We start from the raw sequence: 26999 nt of genomic DNA on the forward strand, positions 1-26999 counted from the left end.
TAATTTTGTGCTTTAGTAATTTTTTACTATATTTTAGGCTTAAAAAATTATATTTATCTTTATTTGTTTTTATTTCATTTTTTGATTTAGTAATTTTAAAACTTCAGCTTAAACGTATTTGAATTTCTTTTCTTTGCAAAGACAACATTTATTAATTTTCATTTAGTTTTTTTATTTTATATAATATTTATATTTTAAAGCTGTATTTCGGTGAATGAAAACAATATTTAATAATTGGTTTTAATTAACAATATCACCTCTGGTTGTTACTAATTTTACCTTTCAGTATTAAAGTATTATGCTTTTTTTAAGAAGTGGTTTTGTTTGTTTCGTTATTCTTTTTTTTTTTTTACAATACTTCTTTACATTGTTTAGCAACCAAAAGTAATTTTACTTTTGTCATGATTATTAAAGCCTTCATACAGACACTTCTGCTTAAAGACTATAAATGAATTGTCTGCGCATAAAATGGTGTATTCATATGACTTTCTTTACAAAAAAATAATATTTTAGTTAAAAATGACAAATGGATGTCTTTGATTGTATACTGAGGCTGAATTTGTTCAAAGAGGTGCGTGCTCTAAAGATGCAATGGTTTGTCATTTTGAGAATGGTAGCATATACATACATATACGCCGATACATCAGTTGTTCTGTGACTGGTCTTGCGGTTATGTAGCAAGATAAATTGCCTGCAATACTGACTTATGTTCACATATGACTCTTTACAGAAACCCAGTGCCCCTTTTGTGTTAGTTGAGATTCGTTTTGAAGCAGATCTCATTTCTATGCTAGAAGTAAAAAAACATGTCTCAGAGGATGTTGGAATAAATTCCCTGTATAATCTCTCAGTTCAGAGCTCTAAGCACATCAAACCCGTCTTCAGAAGCGGTTAGCGTTTAGCATGGCGGCTTTGGGGCCTCGTGCCCGTGTTCTGATGTAGCTTCACGCCGTAGGCACAGGGCTCTTTGGACTGCCGTATTAAAACATCCATCTGAAGAAAAGATTAGGTGCAGGCTGTGGCACTTCTACCGAGCTCGGTGTGATGGTTTTGCGGGTGAACGTATCAGAGATGGTGGCACGTCTCATAATGCTCCCTTAGAAAATCAGTTTCTGCCAAGAGTGGGATTAGAAGCTACATTTACAAAGTACTTCACATACAAGCGTTGCAGAATAAGGCTGGAGGGATGTGATTGAATGCTGTAAGAGAAATACACAAAGGTGAGGAAGTTGCAGCATATTTTTTCCTCTAGATTTGGCCTTTCTTGACTTGTTCAAGGCCTGAGCCTTATGTAACCACAATTACCCACTATAAAATTTGTAAGAGAAACTTGGTACACTCTTGGCTTTTAGATGTCCATTCACATTGTCCTTAAATTATTTAGTATTCCTGACATACTGAATACAAGCCATTTATTTTTATCATCAAGCACTACATCACTAAGTGTATGTCTTGTTTTACTGAGAAAGAATTCATTCTCATGATTTGTTAATGAATAAAAACCAAACCAAATTAAATTAAATGAAAATTAAAACCTAAAAGACTGACTGCAATGTTAAGCGAAGCAGTTCAACAGAGCGGAGTGGCTTTAGAGCGATGAACAAGAAAACGTTTTTCTTGCTTAAACTCTCCAAAGACCGTAAATGCAATTTTAAGTTTAGATATCCTGCATTTTTAAAGTGTTGGTTTTAAAAAATATATGCTGGAGTGGTGGGAAATGAATTCTTGTTGTGGCAGATTTCATGCTCAACCGGAGATTATTCATGAATTCATTGATTCCATGTTTAGTTTGACAGTTCTTGAATTTGAATTGAGGCAGCAAGCAGGATGCAGATGTGTAATTCCAGTTTGAATCTAAAGGTGATGATCTAGGCAACTATTTGAGTAATGTTGCAGTCAGCTGCATGGCAAACAAGTGAGACACAAGGCCCACGACGGATCCGAGAATCCAGATAGACGTGTTGATCATTCTCAATGGGAAAAGTGACCAAGCAACAACGCTCGGCAACATTGTTCAAAAAGTTCCATTGATGCACTCAAAAAAAATGATACGTTGGATTTACTTAACTTGTTTATGTCAGCAGGTTCCACGTAACTGGGTTATGTTGAATTTTGTCCAAAACTATTAAGTTCAATTATTCTAAAATGAATATCAAACAAAAACCATATGTAATCCAGTTAAATTACAAATGTTATCTAACAAGAAAATCTGTTACAAAATCTCATTGGCTAGCCAGAAGATGGTTTTGTTACATCCATGGCATGCTGAAATAGTTTTTTTTTTTTGATTATTAAAACAACTTGAATTGTTATTAGCAGGTCCTGAGCACAAGCACATGTTCTACACTTCACCACAATGGTAACCTCCTTAAAACACTAACATAACATAAACTTTTAAATACCAACATATTACTCTCCTAATTCAGCCCCTTTGCAAAGCATGATGGGAAGTTAATGTCCTGTTTGATTGGGTTAATAAATATCAATTTTATTATATGCGACCTGATCCAGCAAAATGAGTCACAGTGACCCAAATTTCAAAATCGAGATCTTTGAATCAATGGAAAGAGGAGACCATAAGCTTTAAAATGATACCCTACTCAGAATCAGACCTTGAATAGTTTAAAATATATATTTGAATTATGGTCGTCTGCCCTCTTTTTCCAATTAAAACCTGAGAAAATCACTTTTAACGTTTTTTTAAACCCGTTTTTTGTTGATATCTTTACATTTAAAGGGTTAAACTATTTATTTTACAGCTTAATTTGGCCAAAGTCGTTTGTGAATATATGTGTGTGTGTGTGCCATCCGCATCTTTGATGGTCCTGTTAGCTCACGCGTAGACACGCATGTAACGTTACACGCAGTCACTTTGCTTTCTTTTGACAGCGACATTTCCTTAAATTAATAAACAGAAATTACACACAGTATACTACACAGTATTGAACATTTTTTTCTGAGCTGTAACTTGTTTACACAGAGTGCTGCTGCTGACAGGAGGATGGCAGGAAAAAATGCACTCAGTCGAAACGGGGCTTCCCATTGACAAAATCAGTCAGTGTTTCTGTACATTTTTAAGCTTTTCGGTTGGTTTTATATTACGTTTAACAACATATTTGGAGAGATATTGACGTTTAAGGGGATACCTGGAATATAGGGAAATGCTCAGAAGTGACGAGAGGAGTTGAGAATGTTAATTTCCAGCGAGTTTGGTAAACTTTGTCAACTTTAATAGTCGTTTAAATACCTTTTGATACATTTTTACATTATCAGTCGGTATCTTAAAACAGAACGTTGCAACTTCCGACTCATTTCGTCAGATCGGGTGACACATACATACTGTATATGTTTTTTATGTTAAGTTGGCAGCATTGATAAATGTTGTAGTGTTTGTGTTGACATTCCTCTTTAGTAATTGTTGAATTTCCTTGAATTGTAAATTCCTCTCATTAGAATTCAAATTACTCTTCGACATCCTTTCAAGAAATTAATTCTACGTTCCAGTTAATAAACTGAAAATGAGCCAAAGGTTAAATTCAGAATCTTTCCCAAACCTGCCATTTAAAAAACAGAGGCAAAACATAATAGCTTGGCTAGAAAAAACGATAACTTGATTTCAGATTCATCAAGTGTCCTCCCCCTCTCCAAGATTATATCTCTGTGTTTATATGAGCCTTAAAACACCACAAAATAAAGCCGAGAATCACTGAAGTCTATCCATTTCTCCATCGCCACCAATCTCTCAGCACATTTAAATCTCCTTGATTAGTTCTCTGCGTTGTTATTAATATGGATGAGGGGATTAGCAAATTGTTACCTGAATTTTGCAAATGAATCCACCGGGGGTCGTGTTCTCTAACTGCTTATAATCACAATATGTTTTAAACAACATACAGGGGAGCCGAGGCCTGCAGTGCTGAAGCGTCCCAAAGCTCATTGGGCTGCTGGTGAAGAGATACAAGCGCATCATTCATGTATAACCTCAATTTCCTGCTACAACACTAGCTCACGCTTACCCTGCATACGCGTCCCCTGGCATACGCATCCTTTTTAAATGCCATGTTAGCATTCATTGGGCAGGCACGGGATGAGTGAGAGAGACAGGCTGCTGACAGACGAGCTAGCCGTGGATGGCATTGGGCGCTGGCTTGCAAGCTGAAAATGTTGTTGCATCAAAGTGATTCAGCACTTTCAGAGCCGCATGTAATGCAGGGTGCAGCTGCAGAGGCGTCTATTAATTTCGCCTGAGGTCTGTTATCAAGCTGTCGGAGGTGTGAAAGTTTAATGGAGGTTGTGGCTCATTTTAAGGGCTGCTTGTGGTGCTTTCTTTTGAGTTTTTCAGGAAAGTTTTGGCTGGTTTTGTTGTTGGGTGTTTCTTCGACTTGAGGCACTTTTATGTCTCTGGGGCTTTTTATTATTACAACTAGCAGAAGGTCACATTAAACCTTTTGGAAACCTTTTACCATGCAATGATCACATTGCTGCTTAGAAAAGGCCTTTTATGTTCACCAGTACTTTCAATAATACTTACAAATTTCATTAGAAAACTTATGTAAATCAATAGAATAAACTACATTTTCAATATTTACTGTGTGAAGTTTGGGGTTGGTAAGGTTTTTCCATGTTAAAAGAAAGAAACCACTTATTCTCACAAAAGGGTGTTTATTTGATCAAAAATAGAGTAAAAACAACAATATTGTGAAATTTAAAATAACTGTATTCTGTATTATGAAATGCAACTCATTCTAATCTGCTGCTTTGATGCTCAAGAAAAATGTATTATCAATGTTGAAAGTGCTTTTGTGCTTAATATGTTTTTCAGGATTCTTTAAATTGCAAATTCTTTAAAATAGAAATATTTTGGAACATTATACATGTCTTTACTGTCTCTTTTAATTATTTAATGCACCCTTGCCGAATGAATGCTTTAACATTACCAACTCATTCGTCAAAACATCAACATATCTCTGTGATGTATATTGCTGTACGTTTGTTGTTAGACTAATTAAATGGCCTACTGTGTGAAGGGATAGTTCACCCCAAAAATTGCATTTCTTTTTTTTCTACACAAAATAAGATATTTTGAAGAATATGGGTTACCAAACAGTTGATGAGCCCCATTCAATTTCATAGTACGAGAAAAAATATAATATGGAAGGCTTTCCCACCAGAGGAACCTTTTTATAGTTCCTAGAACTACAGGCAGAAGTAGGAACCGCAGAAACTAGGAACAATTTTAATTCTAGGAACTCCTTTTTTGGGAACTAATTTAGCTCCAACTTCAGATTAAGGTCTACAACAGCAACTTCCAGTGAAGTGTTGATTGATTGGACAAACGCACGCAAAACACCAGCACACATCATTTTTACACAAGGTTTCACACAGTTTATAGCCTATATATTTTAGTTCTTGGGTGGCTAGTTCCTAGAACTACCCAATCCGAAACCCCATAAACTGTTTGGAACAACTTGAGAGCGAGAAAATGATAGATTTTTCATTATTAGGTGGATTATTAAGTCCACAGGACCAAACGTGGCCATACTGAAGCTCCTAAAGAAACACCCTCTTAAAATACCCTTCCAAAGTAAGGTGTTTCTCAGAGGGTTTAAAACTGTATGTCAGAAGCAGATGAGTAAAGAGATTGCAGGCTAGCACTTCATACCTCAGCGCGCCTGTGCGAAATCTTCATGATAAATGCTCTGAAAAAAAAAAAAAATCCCTCCCAGAAGCCCCTTTTTGGCGCTGGAGCCAACAGATAGTGTTTTTCATTTGCCTGTGTGTGTTTTATCCTCCCATGGAGAGGGCAGCCCAGCATACAAACAAGTAAAAGCTGGTTTTCATGAATTCAGACACGTATTTATCCCTTTAAATATTAAAATGACACATAATTAATCCTATTGTTACAGTTCTTCTCGCTTGTGGGAGGGTGACGTAAAAGTGCATTATTGTGGTGTTTTTCCACCATTTTGAATGTCTCTAAATCATCTCCAGATAGGAAAATTGATCTCTCTCTCTCACATACAACTTCAAAATGGTGTCCATCAGAAGAAAGAGCTATAGCCTTTAAGAACCTCTGTGTCAATTTACTGCACTGAATAGAGTTTGAAAATTCACACAAAAAGGAGCTGCGTGTCTCGATGTAATTGTCTGCATGATTGAACATCATCAAAGAGAGCCATTATTCAAACACAAGATCGTTTATTCTCAGATTGAAAATATCATATTTAATTATTAATTTGATTAGTTGCAGTTGATGATTTTTCTTCCCTTTGAAGAGGCGGTTTAGAAATTGTGTAATGAGTTCGCTGTTGAATTGAATATTTATTTTTGTCCTTGTAATTTAAGTAATTGAAGCAATTGTTTCTGAATATGTGTTTTTATATCCTGTGAATGTTTACTAGCATCAATCATTAGTCATGGCTGGTTCCATATTGAATTATGGCCTAATTTGTCATTTTGACTGCTAAAGTTTCAATGGTGGAAAGCCAATTCAGTGCTGAGCCCACCTGCTGGTACGCCTACAGCCTTCATAGAGAGTTAAAGCGTGAAAAGACAGTGGGCATTTAACCAAATGTTTTCATTACACCTCCGAGGAATGTTACAGACAAAATAAATCTCCATTCTGCACCTTGCAGCTGTCCCCGTCTGAGCTTTCCATGCAGAGAAAATGCAGCTTTTCCCTGCATACGGTATGCGGTTCTCAAATGGTGGCTCTTTACTGATAGGGATACAAAATGCTAAAAATCTAATGCATAATTACATATAATTAGGGCATGGCCTATCGTTTTAAAAAAAGGAAAAAACAAAAAATGTTATTGTTTGTCAAAGGTTGCACTTCCAGTCAAGAAAAAAAAACGCACACAAATTAAAATCCATCAAAAAAGTGAATTAAAATTATAATGCACAGTTTGAAAATAGGCATTCGTTTTGATATTTGCTAAAGATTACATTTAACTGTTATTCAATTAATATAGGTTTAAAAACTCATTTTAAGGGAGCATTAGATGATAAGGGTAAATATACAATATTTGACAATACCGTTACATAAATATCTCATTTACATATTATATTCATATTATTTTATTTTATAATTAAAAGGATTCTAAAGTAAATAAAAATTTTAAGGACTTTTAAAGTTCTTTAAGTCTTTTTTACATTTTTCCAACCAGCATTTTTTTTATTTTAAAGTTGCCAGCCATAGGCATGATTTTTGATCATTTTCCCAAAAGTTTCATGGCCCACAGAATATTTTAATGTATGAAACACTTCAGTATGGCTAAGTTTCATAAAAAAAGCATATATTTTTGTCAAAGACTACGTCTGAATCTGATTTAGAATGATGATCAAACACTGATGATCGAGTCCATCAACACCTCCAAAGTCCTATAGCTCGTCCTGGGTTGACATTTCATTCGGTAACATTATGCAGTTTTGATTCATAGGCTGATAAATGTTCATGATCGCACAAATGATGAAAATTTCCTTCAATGGTGGGAAAAGAGTTAAGATAAGTTTTTTTGTAACACCAGTCTGATGAGCTGTCTGATGGATTTTCTGTGCGTAATCTATCAAGTTTACTATCTAGATCAGTCAGTGATCTTAAATTAACATTTTCTGTCACAGCTTGAAAAAGTGCCCACTTTTCTAACCTGCATGCATCTCAGCTGGCAGAGGAGATGTCTATATCTTGCTCTCTCCGTCATACTCCATCTGTACTTTTATCTCCTGCTTTGTATCATTCTGTCTCCAGCTCTATCTTTCAGTCTCTCTGCCTCAATACCTGTCTGATGGGCACAACATTCGATCCCGCCACAGAAATCTGTCGGCTTTAAGAAAGCTGATGGCCAATCTCATCACCGTGGCAACATGGCAAGGCAACACTAACTCTGTCTGCCTCATTCAAAAAAGGAAAGGTGGGAATGAGGACATGGAATGAAATAAGAGACCACGGGTAATGGGATCAACTTATCAACTTCCACACCTGTCCCAGTGTAGCCCTCAAAGCACAGCTCATTAGATCCCAGCGGCCCTTTTGCTCACTCAGGGCCAAAATATTAAGCTGAACCCTCGGTGAACTGAGAGAACCACGCTTTCCCCAGACAGCTTAAGACTGAGCTTGTAATATGACCATGGCATACTGTGACACAAATTGTTTGGATACTGAATGACCCCCAGTGGGCCCTCTGGTGCAGCTGCACGACATGGCTCACAACATACATGGAGGACGCTGCAGAATTTAGCTGGGATGTGATTGCTTTTAAAGAAACAGTTCAATAAGAAATTTCACAATCAGAGTACTCTCTCAGTAGGCGCTCTCTCTCTCTCTCTCTCTCTCTCTCTCTCTCTCTCTCTCTCTCTCTCTCTCTCTCTCTCGCTCTCTCTCTCTATATATATATATATATATAATATACTACAGGGATACTACTGGACAAAATGGTCTCTCTTTGTAAACTATTCATGCATGCGAGTGCTGCCGTATGTTCGAATATGACCAGTCATTTTCTCCATCGTCACCCGCATGTAGAGCCAGAAAATGCGAATGAGAACTCGCGCGCGCGCTGAGAGAAGATTTATCTCTGTGCACTTGTCCCAAAGCGCGCGCACGTCTCTCAGCGCGCAAATATTGAGTTATCTTTCAAGTCTTGTGCTTGAATGGACAAACTCTCACAAAAAGTATGTCAACATGTCCATCTTGATGAGTATCCAAGCAGACATACTCTGTATATGGCTTAAGTGAACTTTATACAGTCGAGAAAGACGACGCATATCCCTGCGTTAGTTCTTAAAGGGGCAGTAACCTTTACTCTATTTAATGTCAAACAAAAGATAAGGGCATCAATCACTGCTTTTGATTGAATAGCTTGTGTAAGTTTAATAAGGATTAATCTTTAATTTAAACAGTGAAATATGCAATTATTTTACATTTGATTACTTTATTTAATTTCTCTTCCTAGAAAACTAATGTTGGACCTACCTGAAAAACCTGAAAAGCATTGTTTATTTTATGTTTATTTGTGCTGCTTGTATCAGTGAGCCTTGTCCACCCATGTAGCCACTTCACCACTGCAGACCGGGAACACCCCACAAAAGCTGCAGTTTTGGGGATGCTCTGACCCGATCATCTAGCCATCACAATTTGGCCCTTGTCAAACTCACTCTAATTTTCTTGCTTCTAACACATCGACTTTGGAACAAAATGTTCACTTGCTCTGCCTAACATGTCCTACCCAATAACAGGTGTTGTGATGAAGAGATAATCAGTGTTATTCACTTCATCTGTCAGTGGTCAAAATGTTATGCCTGATTGGTGGATATAGATTATTTAAACATTTGTTATATTGGTTTTCTCAGTTCAGTTTTCTTTTGCAGGGTAATTGTCAAGTCAGAACAACTATTTTAAGAGAATCTTATGTAACGTCGTATGTGTTTGTGTTCACAAACTTGGATACAAGTATGTTTCTGACCTCGGAAGACATGGTATGCCAACCATATAACATTTTCCCCCTTGTCTTCCACATGTAAAGGGAGTTCATTTAATGCTGTCATAAACCTCAGAAAGACCCATCATTTTTTTCTTATCCGAAAGAGAGGAAAGAAACGACAGCAACATTTATGATTCGTCCCACTGTAATTTTTCGCTGTCAGGCGAATCCCCAGAAGTGCAAAGTTCTTTTTAATCAAATTATTTGATGAAAGCTGAAGGCAAATTGAGTAGTTCTTTTACAATTAATTATCAAAAGACTGGCACACAACACATGGCTTGTTATAGATTGAACTCCCGTTTGAATATTGATTCGCTTTTTTTCTCACAACAAGATGCTTTGCCTCTATCACTCCCAAACACACACAATCATAGACACTAAATTATTCAGCAATTCCTTTTGGCACATTTTAAGTTTGATTTCTCTTTTAATTACTTTGCTGTCTTTGATATATCAGCATGTTTGCACTGCAAGCTCCCTGCTTGGCTCCATAGGCTTGACTGGAGGTTCAGGTTCAGGCCAGATATTGAGATCCATGCTAACCTCCCTCTGTTCCGGGTCACGTTCCGACATAGCACCCTTCCCATGTCCATATGGCAGCAGTATTGATCGGAGGCAGAGTGCAATGTCAAATCTGTTTCTTCCTCTACATGAGGTTTCTGCGCTGGTGATTTGCATGCAAAGGGCATCAGAGCAGTTATGGATTTTAAGGCAAAACAAAGCTGATGGATTTTTAATAGATATGTCTCATGATTTCATTATCAATGCAGAAAATGTTCAGTAGAGGTTTGCGAAGACTGACCCTAAAAGTTAAAAATGTTAAAAGTGCATGCTCTAATGGTCATACTCAAGACCGATGACAAGAAATGTCAATTTTGAGCACTCAAGTATATTAATCATGTTCTGTTTGCCTATTTTAATAGGCAGTTCCAGCTATTCTTGACTCTTTTTTTTTTCAGTACTCACAGCACATTTTTTTTTAAATCCATCTCAATCAAGGTATCACCCAACATTAAAAAACGAACAAATCACTAAATAAAAAACAAGTAATCATTTTGGCTTATTTGCATGTTATTGGACTTGGATTGGTGTAAACGTGTTCAAAATCAAGCCAGGCAATTAATGTTGCTTTCATTTTCCATCACGGCTGTCATTTAGTTGTCGAGTAGTTTTACCCATCAATAGTGTCATTTATGAGATTTGTTGTTGTTAGAAGAGCAAGTGTCTTTCATTATAGCCTTTACGCACTAAAAAAAGGCTCTTTTAGTACCCTGTGTCCCGCTGTAGCTGTCCTCCTGCTGTGAAATGCTCAGCTACTCTGGTCTGTCAGTAGCCTCAGGGGGGATCGGCGCTTTGTCTCCCCTCACTCTCCATCCTGCGGTACCCGCTATGGAAAGACATAGTGAAAGAGGAAAGTAACGCATATAAATCCATCATTTCCTTCCCCCAGTAAGGATAGAAGGATTACAAATGCCTTATTTTGATTTCTTCTCCAGCTTAGACAGCTGATGGAGTAGTGTTGAGAGAGAGAGAGAGAGAGAGAGAGAGAGAGAGAGAGAGAGAGAGAGAGAGAGAGAGAGAGAGAGAGAGAGAGAGAGAGAGAGCCCTGCATGCACAGATATGCAGTATTCTTAATGTGACTTTGACAATCCCACTGAGGGATTGAATGACGGCCAGTCGATAGGGAAGTGACGCATTTGGCTGTCCAGCAATATCAGTGCAAGGCGGCAAGAGAGAGAGCCAAAGTAAGAAAAAATGGCGGGTTACATAAACTGTCATTTTTTTAGATGAAGCTAATTATAACTTTAAACCCTATATATATTACTACTATATAGTATTATATTAACTTAATTTATTCATACATATATTTATTATTTTAATGAATGTATTCTTTATTATTATTGTTTATAGCATTTATTTTTAATTAATGAACTGAGGATGAGGATGTTCCCAGATGACATCAATTTTAGCTCACCTCTGGGGCAGTTGTGTCCTCCAACTATGGCTAACACACACACACACACACACACACACACACACACACACACACACACACACACACACACACACACACACACACACACACACACACACAGAGAGAGAGAAAGAGCACTCTGGAGTGTATAACTAATTACCAGCTGAGGTAGAACAAGAGAGAGAGAGATAAAAAGTGAGAGAGGGCCAAGCCAGGACGCCTGATCAGTCATTTAGAGGAGAGAGGGGTATGGCAGCGGCTGGCATGCTTTGCTCCTGAAACCCTCTCATCCCCTGTCTCTGCTCTTCCTCTCCCACCTCCCCCAATGACCCTCCTTTTCATCCCTCCTTTTGTTCCACAGATGAGTTTAAGGGCACGAGCACTGTGGAGCTGATCAAGAAGGAAGGCACCACCCTAGGCCTGACAGTATCCGGAGGAATCGACAAAGACGGCAAGCCCCGAGTTTCCAACCTGCGCCAGGGCGGCATCGCTGCCAGGTAAATATTAGCGAATCCACTTGTTCATTTCCCGAAACACCTTGGCAACTTTAAAACGGTTTCAAGATGTTCAACATTTCTGACTCAGAAATTAGGAAACATCTTTGCAAACGGTAATTAGTGCTTGCTAAGACTATTGTTGTTAATATAAACCTATAACCCTAAGTATTTGGTGTGTAAGTCCCGCTTTAAAAATGAATGACCCCCAAAAACATACATTTTTCAGGAAAAAAATAATTCCTTAGACTTGCATTGAAAATAGGGCTCTAGAGCAATCTAGAGCCCAGAATGTAATATATTTCGAGTGGACTTCTCTAAGGCATTTTGCCATTACCCCCCAAAAAAACCCTGGTTATCACCCACATTAGCATCAACATCAGCATCATTGTAACTAGTTTTATACAGCTAGCAATTACATATTCTTTAGAAAATGAAAGAAATTTTGTTTTGGAGATACTAGATGTGCGCAAATTCACTTTCAAGGCTTTGTGTTGTCAGGTTTTAATTGTCTTTTGGTCTTTAAGCTAATGTTTTTCTTTATCTATAATCAGGCCCTGAGAGATCAATGTGTTCATAGTCTGTTGTGCTCTAGCATTGTCTAGGAAGTGTGTGTATGCACATTGTTTTATCGCTACACACTGTGTGTGTGTGTGTGTGTGTGTGTGTGTGTGTGTGTGTGTGTGTGTGTGTCTCTGTCTGTCTGTCTGTATGAATAAGAATCTTTTAATCAATACTGCATAAGCCAGAATTCTTCTCCTATTTCCATATTGGCTCTCAGTGATGGCAGACAGCCTGTTCGCTAGCGTGTCAGACCTCCCCATAAATACACACCTCACACACACACAATCCTCAAAAAATAGGTTCATATTCAGATCCCAGAACAAACACGGCACATGCCTTATAGTAAAACGCACACGTTTTTAAACCCTCTCCTTGACAGTCACAGACAGGGTTTTCTGCAAATCAATTGTTCGGCTTTAAATGTTTCGCCGCACATCAAGTCTTGTATCTTATTACCACTGAGACACTTGCCCTGATAATTTTACTCAAGCTGAAATAAACTGCCTAACATCACACTCGCTCTTCCAGAATCTGTTGACAATCAGGCCGCCTTGTTAAACGCGAGAGCTTTCAACTCCATGTATGTGTGTCAGTGAACGATCGAAATGGAGACTGGAGCAGCCCGTCTTGATCTCACTAGATGCTTCCTTAGAACAAAGTGTTCCCTTCATGTGCTTAAATCAGCCATCACAGCATCTCCGAGCGCGACCTGACTCCTTCACCTCTCTTTCTTTCTTCTCTTTCTTTGTTTTCTCTATTCACTGTGCTCTTTTTTTTCCTTTTTTCGGTTATGCAATATCCTCCTCTCACATTTTCTTCAGCAAATGTACAGAATCCACTTTTTGATCTTTTTCTTTGAAGGAGTGACCAGTTGAACGTAGGGGACTACATCAAGTCTGTGAACGGAATCAACTTGACAAAGTTTCGTCACGATGAGATCATCAGTCTGTTGAAGAATGTGGGTGAGAGGGTTGTCCTGGAGGTCGAGTATGAGCTACCGCCTGTCTGTGAGTGAGATTATAAAAGCAATGCTATTACTTTTTTTTTATTTTTATTAATATGGCACAGCTCGAATACTTCATTCTGATTCTCTATTCTCTCTTCATTTATTCTGATGTGAAGTTATTTATATTCATGTTTCATATAATAATATAATTAGTGTTATAATAGTGTATAATTAACACATGCAATAATTTTCAGTTTAATGCACTCAAAATGTTTAACACAATTAACGCAGCATACATTTTTTCTGTCATGCTTGGGCTAGCGTTACATTATATGATCACGCTCTTATTCATGAATTTGCTTTTAAACCATTCAAGCGCCACAAGAGAAAAGAGAACACGTCTGTGAATGTTCTGTCTGTGTGACACACACACACACAACACACAGAAAGACACGCAACAGAATGGAGTTCTTTAACATTTGAATGAACAATAACACACAGAATTGTGCCAAAATGCCTGTTTTGTTGAGGATTCTCATAAGAGCTGTCTTAAATTAATTAAACAACATGAGAAAATGAAATGAGCGTGGCAGCGCGTCAGATCCGCGTCATGTGCAGCAGTGGCGGATCTTAAAGTGAAAGCATCCTAATGAACCAGTGGTTGTGTTGTCTGTCATTAATGTTAATCGAAGAACAAAGTTAACAGACTCTAGATTTAATAAGGATCGATCTATATTTAATTTATTATTTATGCAGTGAAAACTGTTTAATGTATATTATTAATATATATATTTTTAAATTGTACAATTACATTATAAAAATATTGTATAATAATATACAATTGTGAGATATCTGAGGGAGTTACCTGTTAATTGCTTCATATCTGCGTTACCCTCTGTTTCAAGTTTTATTTTGCAGAAACGCTTTACTCTTAGCAGTGTGCAACAAGTACACAGAGTAACGTCATCACATCATTTTCATAACTTAAACTTAAATGTATGATAAACAGAGCTGCGTGACCTCATACTCATGGCCGGAAAAAGTGGAAATGGCGCCGCCGACTGTGTCCCGTCATAATAAAAGCCATGTTGCTCATGAGATGTTTGCGTAACAATCGCTCCAGTGGCCTTGCTCAGCTACAGTAACATTAATAATCACATTCATGAACACGATTTCTGCCTGAGTCCTATCCCGATTGTTTTCCACCGGCTGTGAGGTTAAGACCACATGTCCCAAGATTCTGAGCTCAAACTTGGCGTCATCAAACTACGCCCTCTAGTGGACAGAAAAATGACATAGTGCAGCTTTAATATAATATAATATAATATAATATAATATAATATAATATAATATAATAAATATCATATGAAAATACAAATATATATAATGCAAAACACTGAAACACAAAACATCTAAATCTGATAAATTGGCTTGAGTTTTGGCTTAAGTCCCATGGCATGACATTTTTATTTTGAGGTTTTTCAACATTAATATGAGTTCCCCTTGCCTGAATGTTGTCCCCAAGTGGCTAGAAACTGTGATCGGTGTAAACCAAGTTCTGGTTGTCTTTCTCTGCCTTTGAGAAAATGAGAGCCCAGATGAGCTGATTTTGAATTCTCCTGTTATGACGTCATACCAGGAAAATTACCTCCCCTTCCTCTGCTTTGCCAGCCCAAAGAATTATTAGAGAATGGATTAAAGTCGCGATATCAGCACAGGTTTTACCATATGGATTCGACAGCACCGCCACAAACAGTGAGTAACAGTGTTCATTAATGTCTGATCTGGGATCAGTAAGTTCTGATGTGTAGGTAATCATTCAAGTTCACACAAACTTTCTTTCTAAATCGTTTTCTACTGTTAGTCCCACCACTGGCCGTCTTGATGCATCAGTGAATCAAGCCAGTGACTAAAACCATCAACTTCACTCATTTCTGTTAGCAGCATGAAACAAATCTGTTATTAAAATGATTAAACTCGATTAAAAACTACTCGATTAAAATGATGAAAATACTCTTTATAATGATCGGGTCGCAATTTATCTGCAGTTCACACTTGCCCAAACTGCCGTTTGAATGACGCTGCTTATTATGCTCAACAAAAGCTCTTACTGTATTAATGTCGATGTTGTGTTTGTTGTTAGCTGTGGCGAAAGTATTTTGTGAGAAAAATAACGTTGCAAAGTTCACTCATGTTTATTCAGAGCTCTTAGATACAAAAAAAATAAACTTGCGCTCTCAAAAACTCGGTACAATAACACTTTCTCAGCAATCTTTCCCCCGCTCCGTTTCTCTCTGTCTCTCTCTCTCTCTCTCGACTGGCAGCGCTGCTCCTGCTCCTGCTCGCGCCTGACTAAACCACGCCCCCTCCGCACGTAATCTCATTTCAAATGTAAAGATGTCAGCCAATCACGACAGTGGGTGTTTTCACTGAAGACTCACAGCAGACACACCTCTTGAAGCAGAGCATTCCAGCCAAAGGGCTAATCTCAGTATAGAAAAATGCCTTTTATTTCAAAATTATGACATTTTTTGATGTAATAACCATACTAACAATATAAGTACACCCCAGGAAACATTATAAAACAATAAAACAATCCATGCCATGGGACCTTTAAGTAATCTACTACTATCAATCTACCATTTATTAATTAAAATGAGTTTTATAACAGCAATCTTACACTCTTACAGTTACCTCACTCTTAGTGTTGTGAAATGTATTTGAGTTTATTTCTTGTATTTTAGTTTTAGTTCATTCATTTTTATATCCTGGTGAAGCATTGAAGTCTTGACAGATCTTTGACCTATTCATTTTCTTCTTCAGCCGTACAGGGCTCAGGGGTCATGTTCAAAAACGTGGAGGTGACGCTGCACAAAGAAGGCAATACATTCGGTTTCGTCATCAGAGGTGAGTTCCTCCATAGACTTCCTCACATCCGAGTTCAAATGTCTTTGAACCTACCTCATCAACGCGCTTTCATTCACATTGACATCAAACAAAAAGAGACTATTTTTCTCTGAAGATTCGATTTGCTGCCCTTGGGCCCGCTGAAAGGAGACGAAGCAGCTTTCAGCCACGCTTCTAATGCTCAATTTCCAAATATTTACCAAGCAGACATCATTAAAAGAAAGAGACCATTTAGATACATCTAGAGTATGAAGTCTTTTGAAGACAGACGGAAGAAAAAGGTTTCCTGTAAGGGTCTTGTTTAGCTTTGCTGCTTCTCTCAAATCTGTCTCAAAGAGACATATTGAGGACTTCCTTTTCATCTTCAAGACTCCATTTGTGAATTCAATGCTATGCAATTTTATAGCGAGCAGCTTTAAAAATGTATAATCTGGTACCTTTGTAGAAAAATATGGAAATATCAGTGAGGTGAGCAAATGGCCTTTGGTGTGAAGCACTAAGCTAGTATTTGGAGCTGTAATTTAAGTTTACAGCATGTTAAACATCAAATGTGAGTATACATATCCACAAGTGTAAGTGTACAGTGTTTCATGGCCACATTTGTTCAATGTATCAAAACAAGTTTTTTTTTTTTCGTGGTGTAGGAGGTGCCCATGAAGACAGGAACAAATCTCGCCCGGTTACCATAACAACCATCAGACCCGGTGGTCCGGCGGACAGGTGAGTTGGACCTGAACTGTACCGGATGTTTCTATCCACCTATTTTTGCTGATGCATTTTTTTTATCCGATATGAAGACGTGCATATGATGGAAACGCGTTTATCGACTAAATCACTTGATGTGCAACACTGTGCAAAATTCACATGACTTTGCCTCAACAGAGGATGTGATTGGATAACTGGACTAACCAGCAGACCAATTTCATTGCACAGCATCTTAAATGACAGTTTGGTCGCTCTAAAATGCCTGAGCTAAAGTCTGTCATCGGAATGATTTGGTTTAATTTCCTCCGCAAGTGTCTCACATGATTGCATTCCTAAACACCAGCATCCTATTCGAATACAAGATAACATGACAGCGTTTATTGCATTTTGTCTGCGCGCTCTGGGGGGAAAAAAAGACACAGTGGTTTCCCCAATTGTAGCAACGCATTTTTATTACAGATATTTTATCAATTTCCCAGGAAGTGACTATTTTGTTCTCTTGAAAACATGGCATGGGAACGCTGCTTGCAAATGTTTTATGCGATATTCAAATTTTGTGAACAAGTACAAATTCCCAACTTTAGGATGGAAACATAGCTAATAAAGCCTTTTTCCAAAAACCTAGGCAGCATCCTTACTAAACAGTGCTGATTAGAAACACTCCATATATAGCCAAGACACTATTTGTGCATCATACAAATAGCTGACTCACAGACTTGACTCACAGTTTATGTCTGTGGAGTTTAGTATTAGCATTTTGCTTAGCTAATGCAAGTATAATCTAATAAGCATAACAATACATAGCACAAACATTAAGTGATAACATTTTAATGACTGTCCTTCTTTAAAACCTATTTAAACCAGTGCTATCCACAACTTTCCTGCGAGTCTTAGTGGGCGTCGCCATGACACTCGATACTTCCGGTTGACGGTATCTCAGTTCCGGTTTAGCACACATTACAGTTATGCTATGTTCACACCAGACGCGAGTGACGAGAATAAATAGCGCTATTCGTGCGAACATGGACGCGTGAAAATTTTGAATCCATCCGCTTCATTCACTACACAACAGACGCGAATTTGCGTCATGGGAGGGGCTTCTGCTTCTGCCAGGCAGCGGCAGTCGTCAGAAGGACGAGCCGAGTTAAGGCTGCTCTCGCCGGGGTTAATGAGCGCTGAGCGCCGCGGTCTCTCACCTCAGAAACCTACTTGCTTCCATAAACCATGCAACATAAACGGACCCGTTTGACATGTTGCCTAGCACCATACGCACCCATTCAATGCCCAACGAGCTTAAAATAAACTCAAGAATAGTGATGTAGAATTAATATTTATATTTTAATATTTGTAATTGTTGAAATCATGTCAGACCTTGTCAGTAGACTTTTTTTTTAATCAACATTAAAATAGATGCATGAACTTCAATTAATTTAAGTGCATTGTAATAAAAATTAAAATTTCATTGCTGAAAATTTAATTATTGAGTTTATATAATATATTAGTTTAACCTATTTAAAATACTGCAGTACAACTGTATAATTTTTTGCAAGGGGTATGTTTATTGTTTTCAGTAATTTACAGATTTATTGTGTAGCAAGACCGCTCTAACAACCTAACGTTAAATAGAGACCTGCACTCCCGCGGGACCCAGCACAACCGAGTGCGGCGTGGGAACATATCTGATGGTGAATGCGTATGCGAGTGGCAAGATATTATTGTGTGCGTGTCGCGGGAAAATAAAATTATTTTGCGGAACCCCCGCAAAGTGGAAATATCTAACAAAATAAATAACTAGAAACAAATAAACCTTTATTTATAATAAAATAAAATCGATTTACAGGCGCATGGACGGAAGGTAAATCTTGCGTGGATCATAGGAACAGCCAAGTCTACCACACAGTGGCAAAATGTGTGCGCCGCACAACTCGGGTGAATCGTTTAGTGCTACAGTAAGTTCTTGTAAGATTGTCAGATCCATGCGACCATCTGTGACATGTGATCATTTTGCCTGAAGCGGTGTTGTAAAAGTCTACTCCTGAATCCTCATAATACAACCAAGCGTTTAGCTGATAACAGTACAGACTAACGTAAACCGGAAGTTCGTTACCGGCGTGTTCTACATTGCCATAGCGATCATGGAAAAGGTCAGAGTTCGGGAAAGTTGTGGATAGGCTGGTTTGCTAGGGACAGTTGCATAGCCATTACAGTGCCTTGCGAAAGTATTCGGCCCCCTTGATCTTTGCAACCTTTTGCCACATTTCAGGCTTCAGACATAATGATATGAAATTGTAATTTTTTGTGAAGAATCAACAACAAGTGGGACACATTCATGAAGTGTAATGAAATTTATTGGATATTTCAAACTTTTTTAACAAATCAAAAACTGAAAAATTGGGCGTGCAAAATTATTAGGAAGTATTAGGGTTGGGTACCGTTCTCCTTTTAATCGGTACCCGTACCTGAAATTCGGTACTGGTACCCAGCGGTACCTTTTTTCGGTACTTTAGGGGCTGTTTACATCAATAACTGTAAAGACTGTAAGACTTAATAAACTGTAAGTCATTTAAAGGTGTCATGAACTTCCTTTCTTTTTTATACTGTTGTCTGAGGTCAACCTATGATGTTCATGTGGTTTTTACATTCAGAAACGTCATAACTAATAAGTAAGTGAATAGGCTAAGTAAGAAAATAGGCTATAGGCTATGTAGAAACACTGGTTTTAAGGCTCTCTCCAAAACGCTGGGTTTTGGTGTGCTGCGCTGGAGACTTGAAAGTAAACACCCACGGCAAGGATTGGAGAAGATTTGCATATTTATTGAGTCAGTTCAGGTCAGTTCAGGGCTCGTAAACGTCTTTATCAAACAAACACACTGATTTATTTCTAATCCACCGGCGAATGAATGGACTATTCTTTTTATATTACACATAGCCCACACGACCGGGCGATATAAGTGCGAACCGCGCGCACACACATACACGTTCGGCGCGCCCGCCGCCCTTCAGATGTCAACGAGAGAGAAAGAGAATAGCACAGATCAAGAACGGAATATAATGAGATTCATCGGCCTACCGGGCTTTGTGAATATGGCGAGTCCAGTGTGTTAAAGTTATGCTCCGTTAGACACGTACACATAAGCTAAACAATCTATAACAATGCAATACTATTACATATAAAAACATGTTTTACTCACATACGTGTGTTGCACCATTCCTGTCAGATCCAAATCCAGCATCGACCGGAGATTTGTTTACAAACGATTCCGCAGTGAACTGAAGTGAACATGTCTTCTCCACGGGAGCTGGAACTTCATTAAAAATAAAGTTCAACCACACATTCCTAATATTAGGATCAGAAGGAAGCTTATGTAGCGACTGTGTTCTTCCACAACCAGAAATAGCGCAATATCTTGCTATCTTCCTCGGCATGTTTATTGTTCTTGACCAGCTAGCACGAGCCGATCAGCTCCATGAGTCTGTAGGAGAGGCTACTGGATTAGATGCGCTGTTGAGGCGGTGTTTCGTCTCATGATGTGAGTATGAAGCACAGGACGGTTTGCTGAGTCTGGTGTCTATAAAAGCTTTTTTTTGACTAACAAGGAAGTTTTCAGCTCTGAAACTTAGAGGAGACCTTTTATATATATCAAAAGCTTAAGGGAAAGTTGATATTATACTAGAGCTGCCTACGTCTTTGTCTGCCATTGTCTGTGATGTTTGTATACTATAATATTTACAAAAAAACAACCATATTATTATTATTTTTTATTTAATTTCTATGAAAAGATTTCCCACGAATTCTGTGTTGTGTATCTTCTGGTAATCAAATGAAGACATAAAACATTAATGTAATGTATATCTTAATTTAACTAAACAAACTTTTTGTCAGACAAAGTGCTGTGCTTTATAAATGAGCTGTATAGCCTACTGGTAAAATTAAAACATGTAAGAAAATATGTTGATTATTATTAGCGTTATAATAATTACATTGAGACGTATCTAAATTCTACAGTACAACAGTAATATACATGTCAAGTTAAACCAGACTTTTATTTTGACGGGTTGCCATGACCTTTGACTTTCTGTGTGTTTAAGTCAGCATGAATGTGACTCAGGCTCTGGAGATGACGTTCATTCATACATTCATATGAGTGTGTGTGTGTGTGAGCTAAATTAATTCAAGACACGCATTCATAGAGACGCGTAGAATTCATATTTAAATAGTCTTTTTGCGATTTAATATTCACAGACACTAGTCTATATCCCCAGAAGTGTACTCATGTACCTAAATTTGGTACCGATCAATTTAATATCAATCGGTACTCGGTAGTACAGACGTAATTTGGTCAGTACCCTTAAAAGTAGAGTTCAGGACTCAACCCTATATAGTATGCATTGTTATAGATCATTTTGATTATGTGTACATGTCTAACTGAACATACCTTAGCACGCTGTCAAAGGCTGAAGGATCCTTTATTTGGGGTGTTGTTGGTTCATTGCGATTTGGGATCAGACTCGGATTTGTATTTGGCCAGGGCTCGCAAAGCCCAACGTCCTGGGGCTATGTGCTTTTCAGACGGGCTACCAAAACCCATCTTAAATAGTGAAATAACATTCCTTTCTATATGTGCATTGTTTTCGTGCGTGCATGTGTGTGTGTGAGATCCCACACACTACCAAAACAATTACTGCATGTACTGACAGGAGCAGAAGTTTATTAAATATGCAAATCTTATCCAATCATAGCAGTGAGCGTTTACTCCCAAGTCTTTAGTGCGGCACGCCCATCAAAACCGAGCGTTTCTTAAAGCTACACTGTGTGATATTTTCCCTCATCTAGCGGTGAAAAGCTGTATGACCATCCATTGAATAATAGTTTCTGTTCCTCTCAATTTTGATTTCGTTTCAACTCCTACGGTGGCCGATTTGCTCCAAGATTAACATGGCAATCCCCCTCTTCACATTCGACACGGTACCATTGAGTGTGAAAAGGCGAAAGACGAGGCTTGAATTTATGGGTATGTCCCTCTTTGGCTAATGTACAATGGAGAGGCAACATGGCGACCAGCATTCGAACCCCTCACCCGTATGTATTTTCAATGGCATATCATAAACTTACGAGAATACTTTATTACTCGAAAGAAGTAAATATACATTAATGAGCACATATATTTTTGAAAGAACTAAGTGCTTTTAGCTAAGAATAAACTAAAAAAGTTACACAGTGTAGCTTTAAAAAAGGCTCAAAACCAGTGTAGAAAATAGCCTAGTTACTTATTCATTGTGATGTTTTTGAATGTAAAAAACATGCAAACGTCATAAGTTGACCTCAGACGACATTATAGAAGATTTTAAAAAGCCAGTTCATTACCCCTTTAGCATAATTAATTTTCTTACAGCATTCAGAATTTCTCTTTAGGCTATTCACTAGGATTTAGAACTGATTTCACATTTTAATCTACAACTAATAGAATCTATGATGTTGGTTACCAATAAATGTGCATGTAGTGATTTTTTTATTATTATTTCATATCTGTATTTTTTTATGACTGACTTTATTTCTGCATGTCACATTAAACTAAAGGATGAAATTTAGCTCATGTACGTGTGATCTCTCTCTGGTTCCTTGCTACGGGTTTGACTTTTATCTTTACAGGTTCAGCATAGCTGGACTGTAGTCATTGCTGAAGAATTTGCTTGATGAAAATAGTGTTTCCCAGTTGGAGTTCCTTTCGGAAACGGAATAGATTGCCCTGCAACTTCAGCGCTCGCTTGAGAATTGTAAATGGACTGGCGTGATATTTCATTCACTCTGGCGTTTGAACTGCTCTGTTATTACCATCATTACACGCTAGCCCATTTCTCTCGTTCCCCACACCCATATCAATATTCATTTTGCACACTGGTAATTTCATTTCTTACTGACAGAGTATTTCTATTTATTTTGTTCAGTGGCATAGCTCCTGTTTTTCTGGGTAAATATTGTGTTCTGTTCCTCTGCAATTTGGTATTGACTGGCCTCTGACATTTTGTAGTCTGAGAAAACGGCCCCCTTGGAATATAAAAAAAAAGCAAATTTAATTTCGTATGAGTTATAAATCAGGCCTCTAACCAAAACTCGTCTCTTGGGCTGCTCCCTGTTATTCTAGGTTAAAATCTGCTCTCATAAAGCTCAATAGTCTGGCCGAGCCAGATTTAAACAGAAAGAGACTGTACACATCAACTAATCACAGTTTACCTTTGTATTTAAAAGGTTTTTATTTTTTTTAATTTTTTTTATTTTTGCACCACAGACCACTGTGCAAAAGCATAATTTATCACAGTCGCTAACATTTAGATGGAGAAAACTGAAAAAGAAAATAAGTAAGGAATGTTAAATTTGTCCAAAGCTATTAAGTACAGACAATTCCACAGTTACACAACCATTTAAAAGTTTGGGTTTGTAAGATTGTTAATGTTTTTTTTTTTTTTTTTTTTATAAGTCTCTTAAGGCTGCATTATTTATTTCTTTTTATTATTGAAAGTACAGTAAAACAGTAATATTATTAACATATTTTAATCATTTTCATCTTTTAAAATGTGATTTATTCCTCAATGAATGTCATTTGATCCTTAAAAGATTGTTCTAATATGCTGATTTGGTGATTGAGAAGCATTTCTAATAATATTGCAATTTGTTATGTTGCTTAATATTTTGGGTGAAAACTGTAGTAAATGATTTTGTATCATATTTAAATAGAAAATTAAAAAACACATTTATTTGAATATTTTGTAACTGTAAAATCAATTTAATGCAACCTTGCTGAATACATATTTCTTACAAATTTTGCTGACCCCAAACTTTTGAATGTAACTCAGAAAACCATTAACATATCTAATTTATTTGCCAAATCAAATATCTTAATTCAAACTGACTTGAGATTTTTTCTTCCTCAGATTGCAGTCATTGTAAACGCATCTTTTTTCCAGACACTCTGATTAAAAAGCATAGAAGCCAGCCAATCAGATTGCCTCCAGAAGTGTCAGCCTGAATTTGCCAGTTTTGTGTGCATATGCATCAGATGGTCCAAGAACACAAAATACCAGATGGCCCGATAAAGATAGTTGCATTTTCTCCTACTTCCCATGGTACATGAGTTAATTTTTTTATATCTTTTGAGGTTCAGAGCGGTACCTGGTCTTAGTTTAGGAATTACTTTGGTTTTGGAAAGGTCTCTGGTGTGTTGAACACAGACGTGACCTGCCTGCCACGATAACAGATGGAATGTGAGGAATTGTAAAGTCTGTAACCTTTTCTGCATTTTAAAGGCTTATTGTTAGGAGCAAACAAGGGGAGGACACACAATACAAGTGCTGTCATGTCTCTGGGTGCCTCTCTTGTTTCTTCTGTAGTTCAAAAAGGCCTTTTCAGTCTTTATTGTATTTTGTTTTCTCTCTCAGGGAAGGTACTATCAAACCTGGTGACCGGCTGCTCAGCATTGACGGAATTCGTCTGCATGGAGCGTCTCACGCGGAGGCCATGAGCATCCTCAAACAGTGTGGCCAGGAAGCCACACTTCTCATAGAGTACGATGTGTCAGTCATGGGTAAGGACACTCCCACTTTATCTAATCCCACCCCCTGTTAATTCACATACCTTTTTTTTAATAATTAAATGGGCAATTAAATATGGAGTTTATCATAATGAAGCAAAAATTATTATTTCATGAAATGTAATATAGACTAAATTATATAACAACTGGGGTTTTCAAATTGATTAATTACAATTAATCGTATTTAACATAAAAGTCTGTGTGTGTGTGTGTGTGTGTATATATATATATATATATATATATATATATATATATATATATATATGTATATATATATATATATATATATATATACATATATATGTATATATATATATATATACATATATATATATGTATATATATATATGTATATATATATATATATATATATATATATATATATATATATATATATATATATATATATGTATGTGTGTGTATATATGTATATATATATATATATATATATATATATATATATATATATATATATATATATATATATTAAATGCATAAAAATATTTGGAGGTTTGCGTAGTATTCTGATTTTGCATTTACATCTATTTACAAAATTGTTTGGATTAATTGATTTGACAGCACTAATAACAATACATTTTATATTATTTTTTATTTTTAATATTTCAGTATTAATCCATTTACAAATCTACACAAGTGAAATTGCAGAAAAGTGATAAAATCAATATTGTTATATGTGCTGCTGCTATAAAGGTGAATTTACTTGTAGTTATTAAAATGATGTCTTTATTTGTTCACCTTTACTACTGAGACTACTATTGTTTTAGTATTTTGTTTTTATTTAGGGGAATTTTATATTCCTTTTAATTATATATACTTTTGTTTGTATTGTAGTGTAATTTTTTTATACTTTTATTGAACATTTAGTGAATGTTAATGTTTTTTCCTACAAGTTCTAGTGTTTCTGAATGGCAGTACCTTTGTCAAGAAGGGACATGTCATGGGCCGTGTGTGTGTGTGTGTGTGTGTGTGTGTGTGTGTGTGTGTGTGTGTGTGTGTGTGTGTGTGTGTGTGTGTGTGTGTGTGTGTGTGTGTGTGTGTGTGTGTTTTTCTTTTCTTTCTTTTTTCCGTAGACCAATTGTGCGGTTGTGTTCTGGATCATTGTTGAGGCTTAATTGTTCTGGCTGGAAAACCATTACAGTATTTGAAAACACATCGATTGAAAACAACATTTACAGAATGTAACATATTATAGCAATTTTAAAGAAGTTCGTTCATGTCATCCAACTCTCAAATGTCAATGTTTTTCTAGCATTTGTAAATGTCAGGGGAAACATGCTGTGGATAATGACAGAGTGCCAAAGAGGTGAAAGAGGTGAAAAAAGACAAGGAAGAAGGTGACAGTTAGTGAGCTGAACTGAAATGAAAAGGAACGTCTCTTAAGATTTGAAGTGGCCCGTGGCTGTAACTCATCTTTTCAATGTCTTTTTTGGGCTCTGACCCGGAAGTTGATATATTCTCTTTCTGCTGTGGAAGTCTAGTAAAAAGGTACATCCTGCTTCACTGCACTGATATGCCCCTCAGAACAGTGCTGTTTGAACAGCACTAACTACCTTACAGTGCCTTTTGACTGTTTTTGGTCAGTGCACTTTCCTTCTCAGTTTAAGTCTTGCTGTGTAACCTAAAGACTGTTTTGTCCTGGATTTCTGACCAAAATAAAACTTTCTTCACACCTAAAGCAATTTACACCCTCTGTTTCCCTCTTTCCTCACACTCTCTCTTTCTGTCTTATTAACTATCTTGCTTAGTATAGTATTTATGAGGAAGACAATGCTAGTGATGACATCTGACGAATCTGTGAATCAGAACAGTTTATTTTGAATATCCAACTCAAAACAATAATTCATGAATCAGACATTACCAGCTGAGTTGCCGTGCTGCGGTGTTAAGCCCTGATAACGTTCACAACATCTCATGGACAAAAAAGGTTTACTATCTATTGTCAGTAGTTTAACAATAGATGAAACGCAGCTCATTCAGAAGTCATTCAAAACAGCTTTCTGTTGGTCAACATGGCAAGTTTCAAAAAATGCAAGGGAAAATCTTTCGCCCTCACTTAAATGGATTCCTATTGAAGTGATTGCAATTCCCATAAAAACAGCATGACCGAAGTTTTCTGAAAAATATATAACGAGCATCTATAATCTATGATTACTTTTAGTAAATATCACATAAAATAATCATGCATGCACAATTACATGATACAATTGTAAAGAGGTCCGTTTACTTTATGTATCCCCGACAGACATTGATTCCTGCTTGTGACTTACAGCGATTGGCTGCAAGACAGCTTTTTTGTATCTCATTTGCATAATATTGTGC

The 26999-nt window shown here is 37.0% G+C and overlaps 1 protein-coding gene and 1 long non-coding RNA gene across 12 annotated transcripts in view; one reads left to right on the forward strand and one right to left on the reverse strand.

The window, feature by feature from the left end:
• Positions 1-26999, forward strand: part of grip1 (glutamate receptor interacting protein 1) — a 312119-nt gene that overhangs the window by 210962 nt on the left and 74158 nt on the right. For all 11 annotated transcript variants that reach the window (XM_067426884.1, XM_067426883.1, XM_067426889.1 and 8 more), the window contains 5 exons: positions 11819-11954; positions 13377-13522; positions 16285-16368; positions 17013-17088; positions 24508-24653. In XM_067426884.1, the coding sequence (XP_067282985.1) occupies positions 11819-11954; positions 13377-13522; positions 16285-16368; positions 17013-17088; positions 24508-24653 (588 nt within the window). The remainder of the gene's footprint in view (positions 1-11818; positions 11955-13376; positions 13523-16284; positions 16369-17012; positions 17089-24507; positions 24654-26999) is intronic.
• Positions 10462-26999, reverse strand: part of LOC137048681 (uncharacterized) — a 34591-nt gene continuing 18053 nt past the window's right edge. Inside the window, exon 3 of the long non-coding RNA XR_010899497.1 lies at positions 10462-10869. This is a non-coding gene — a long non-coding RNA (uncharacterized lncRNA). The remainder of the gene's footprint in view (positions 10870-26999) is intronic.

The sequence above is a fragment of the Pseudorasbora parva genome, chromosome 20 (genome assembly GCF_024679245.1).
Source record: "Pseudorasbora parva isolate DD20220531a chromosome 20, ASM2467924v1, whole genome shotgun sequence".
Lineage (NCBI taxonomy): Eukaryota > Metazoa > Chordata > Actinopteri > Cypriniformes > Gobionidae > Pseudorasbora > Pseudorasbora parva.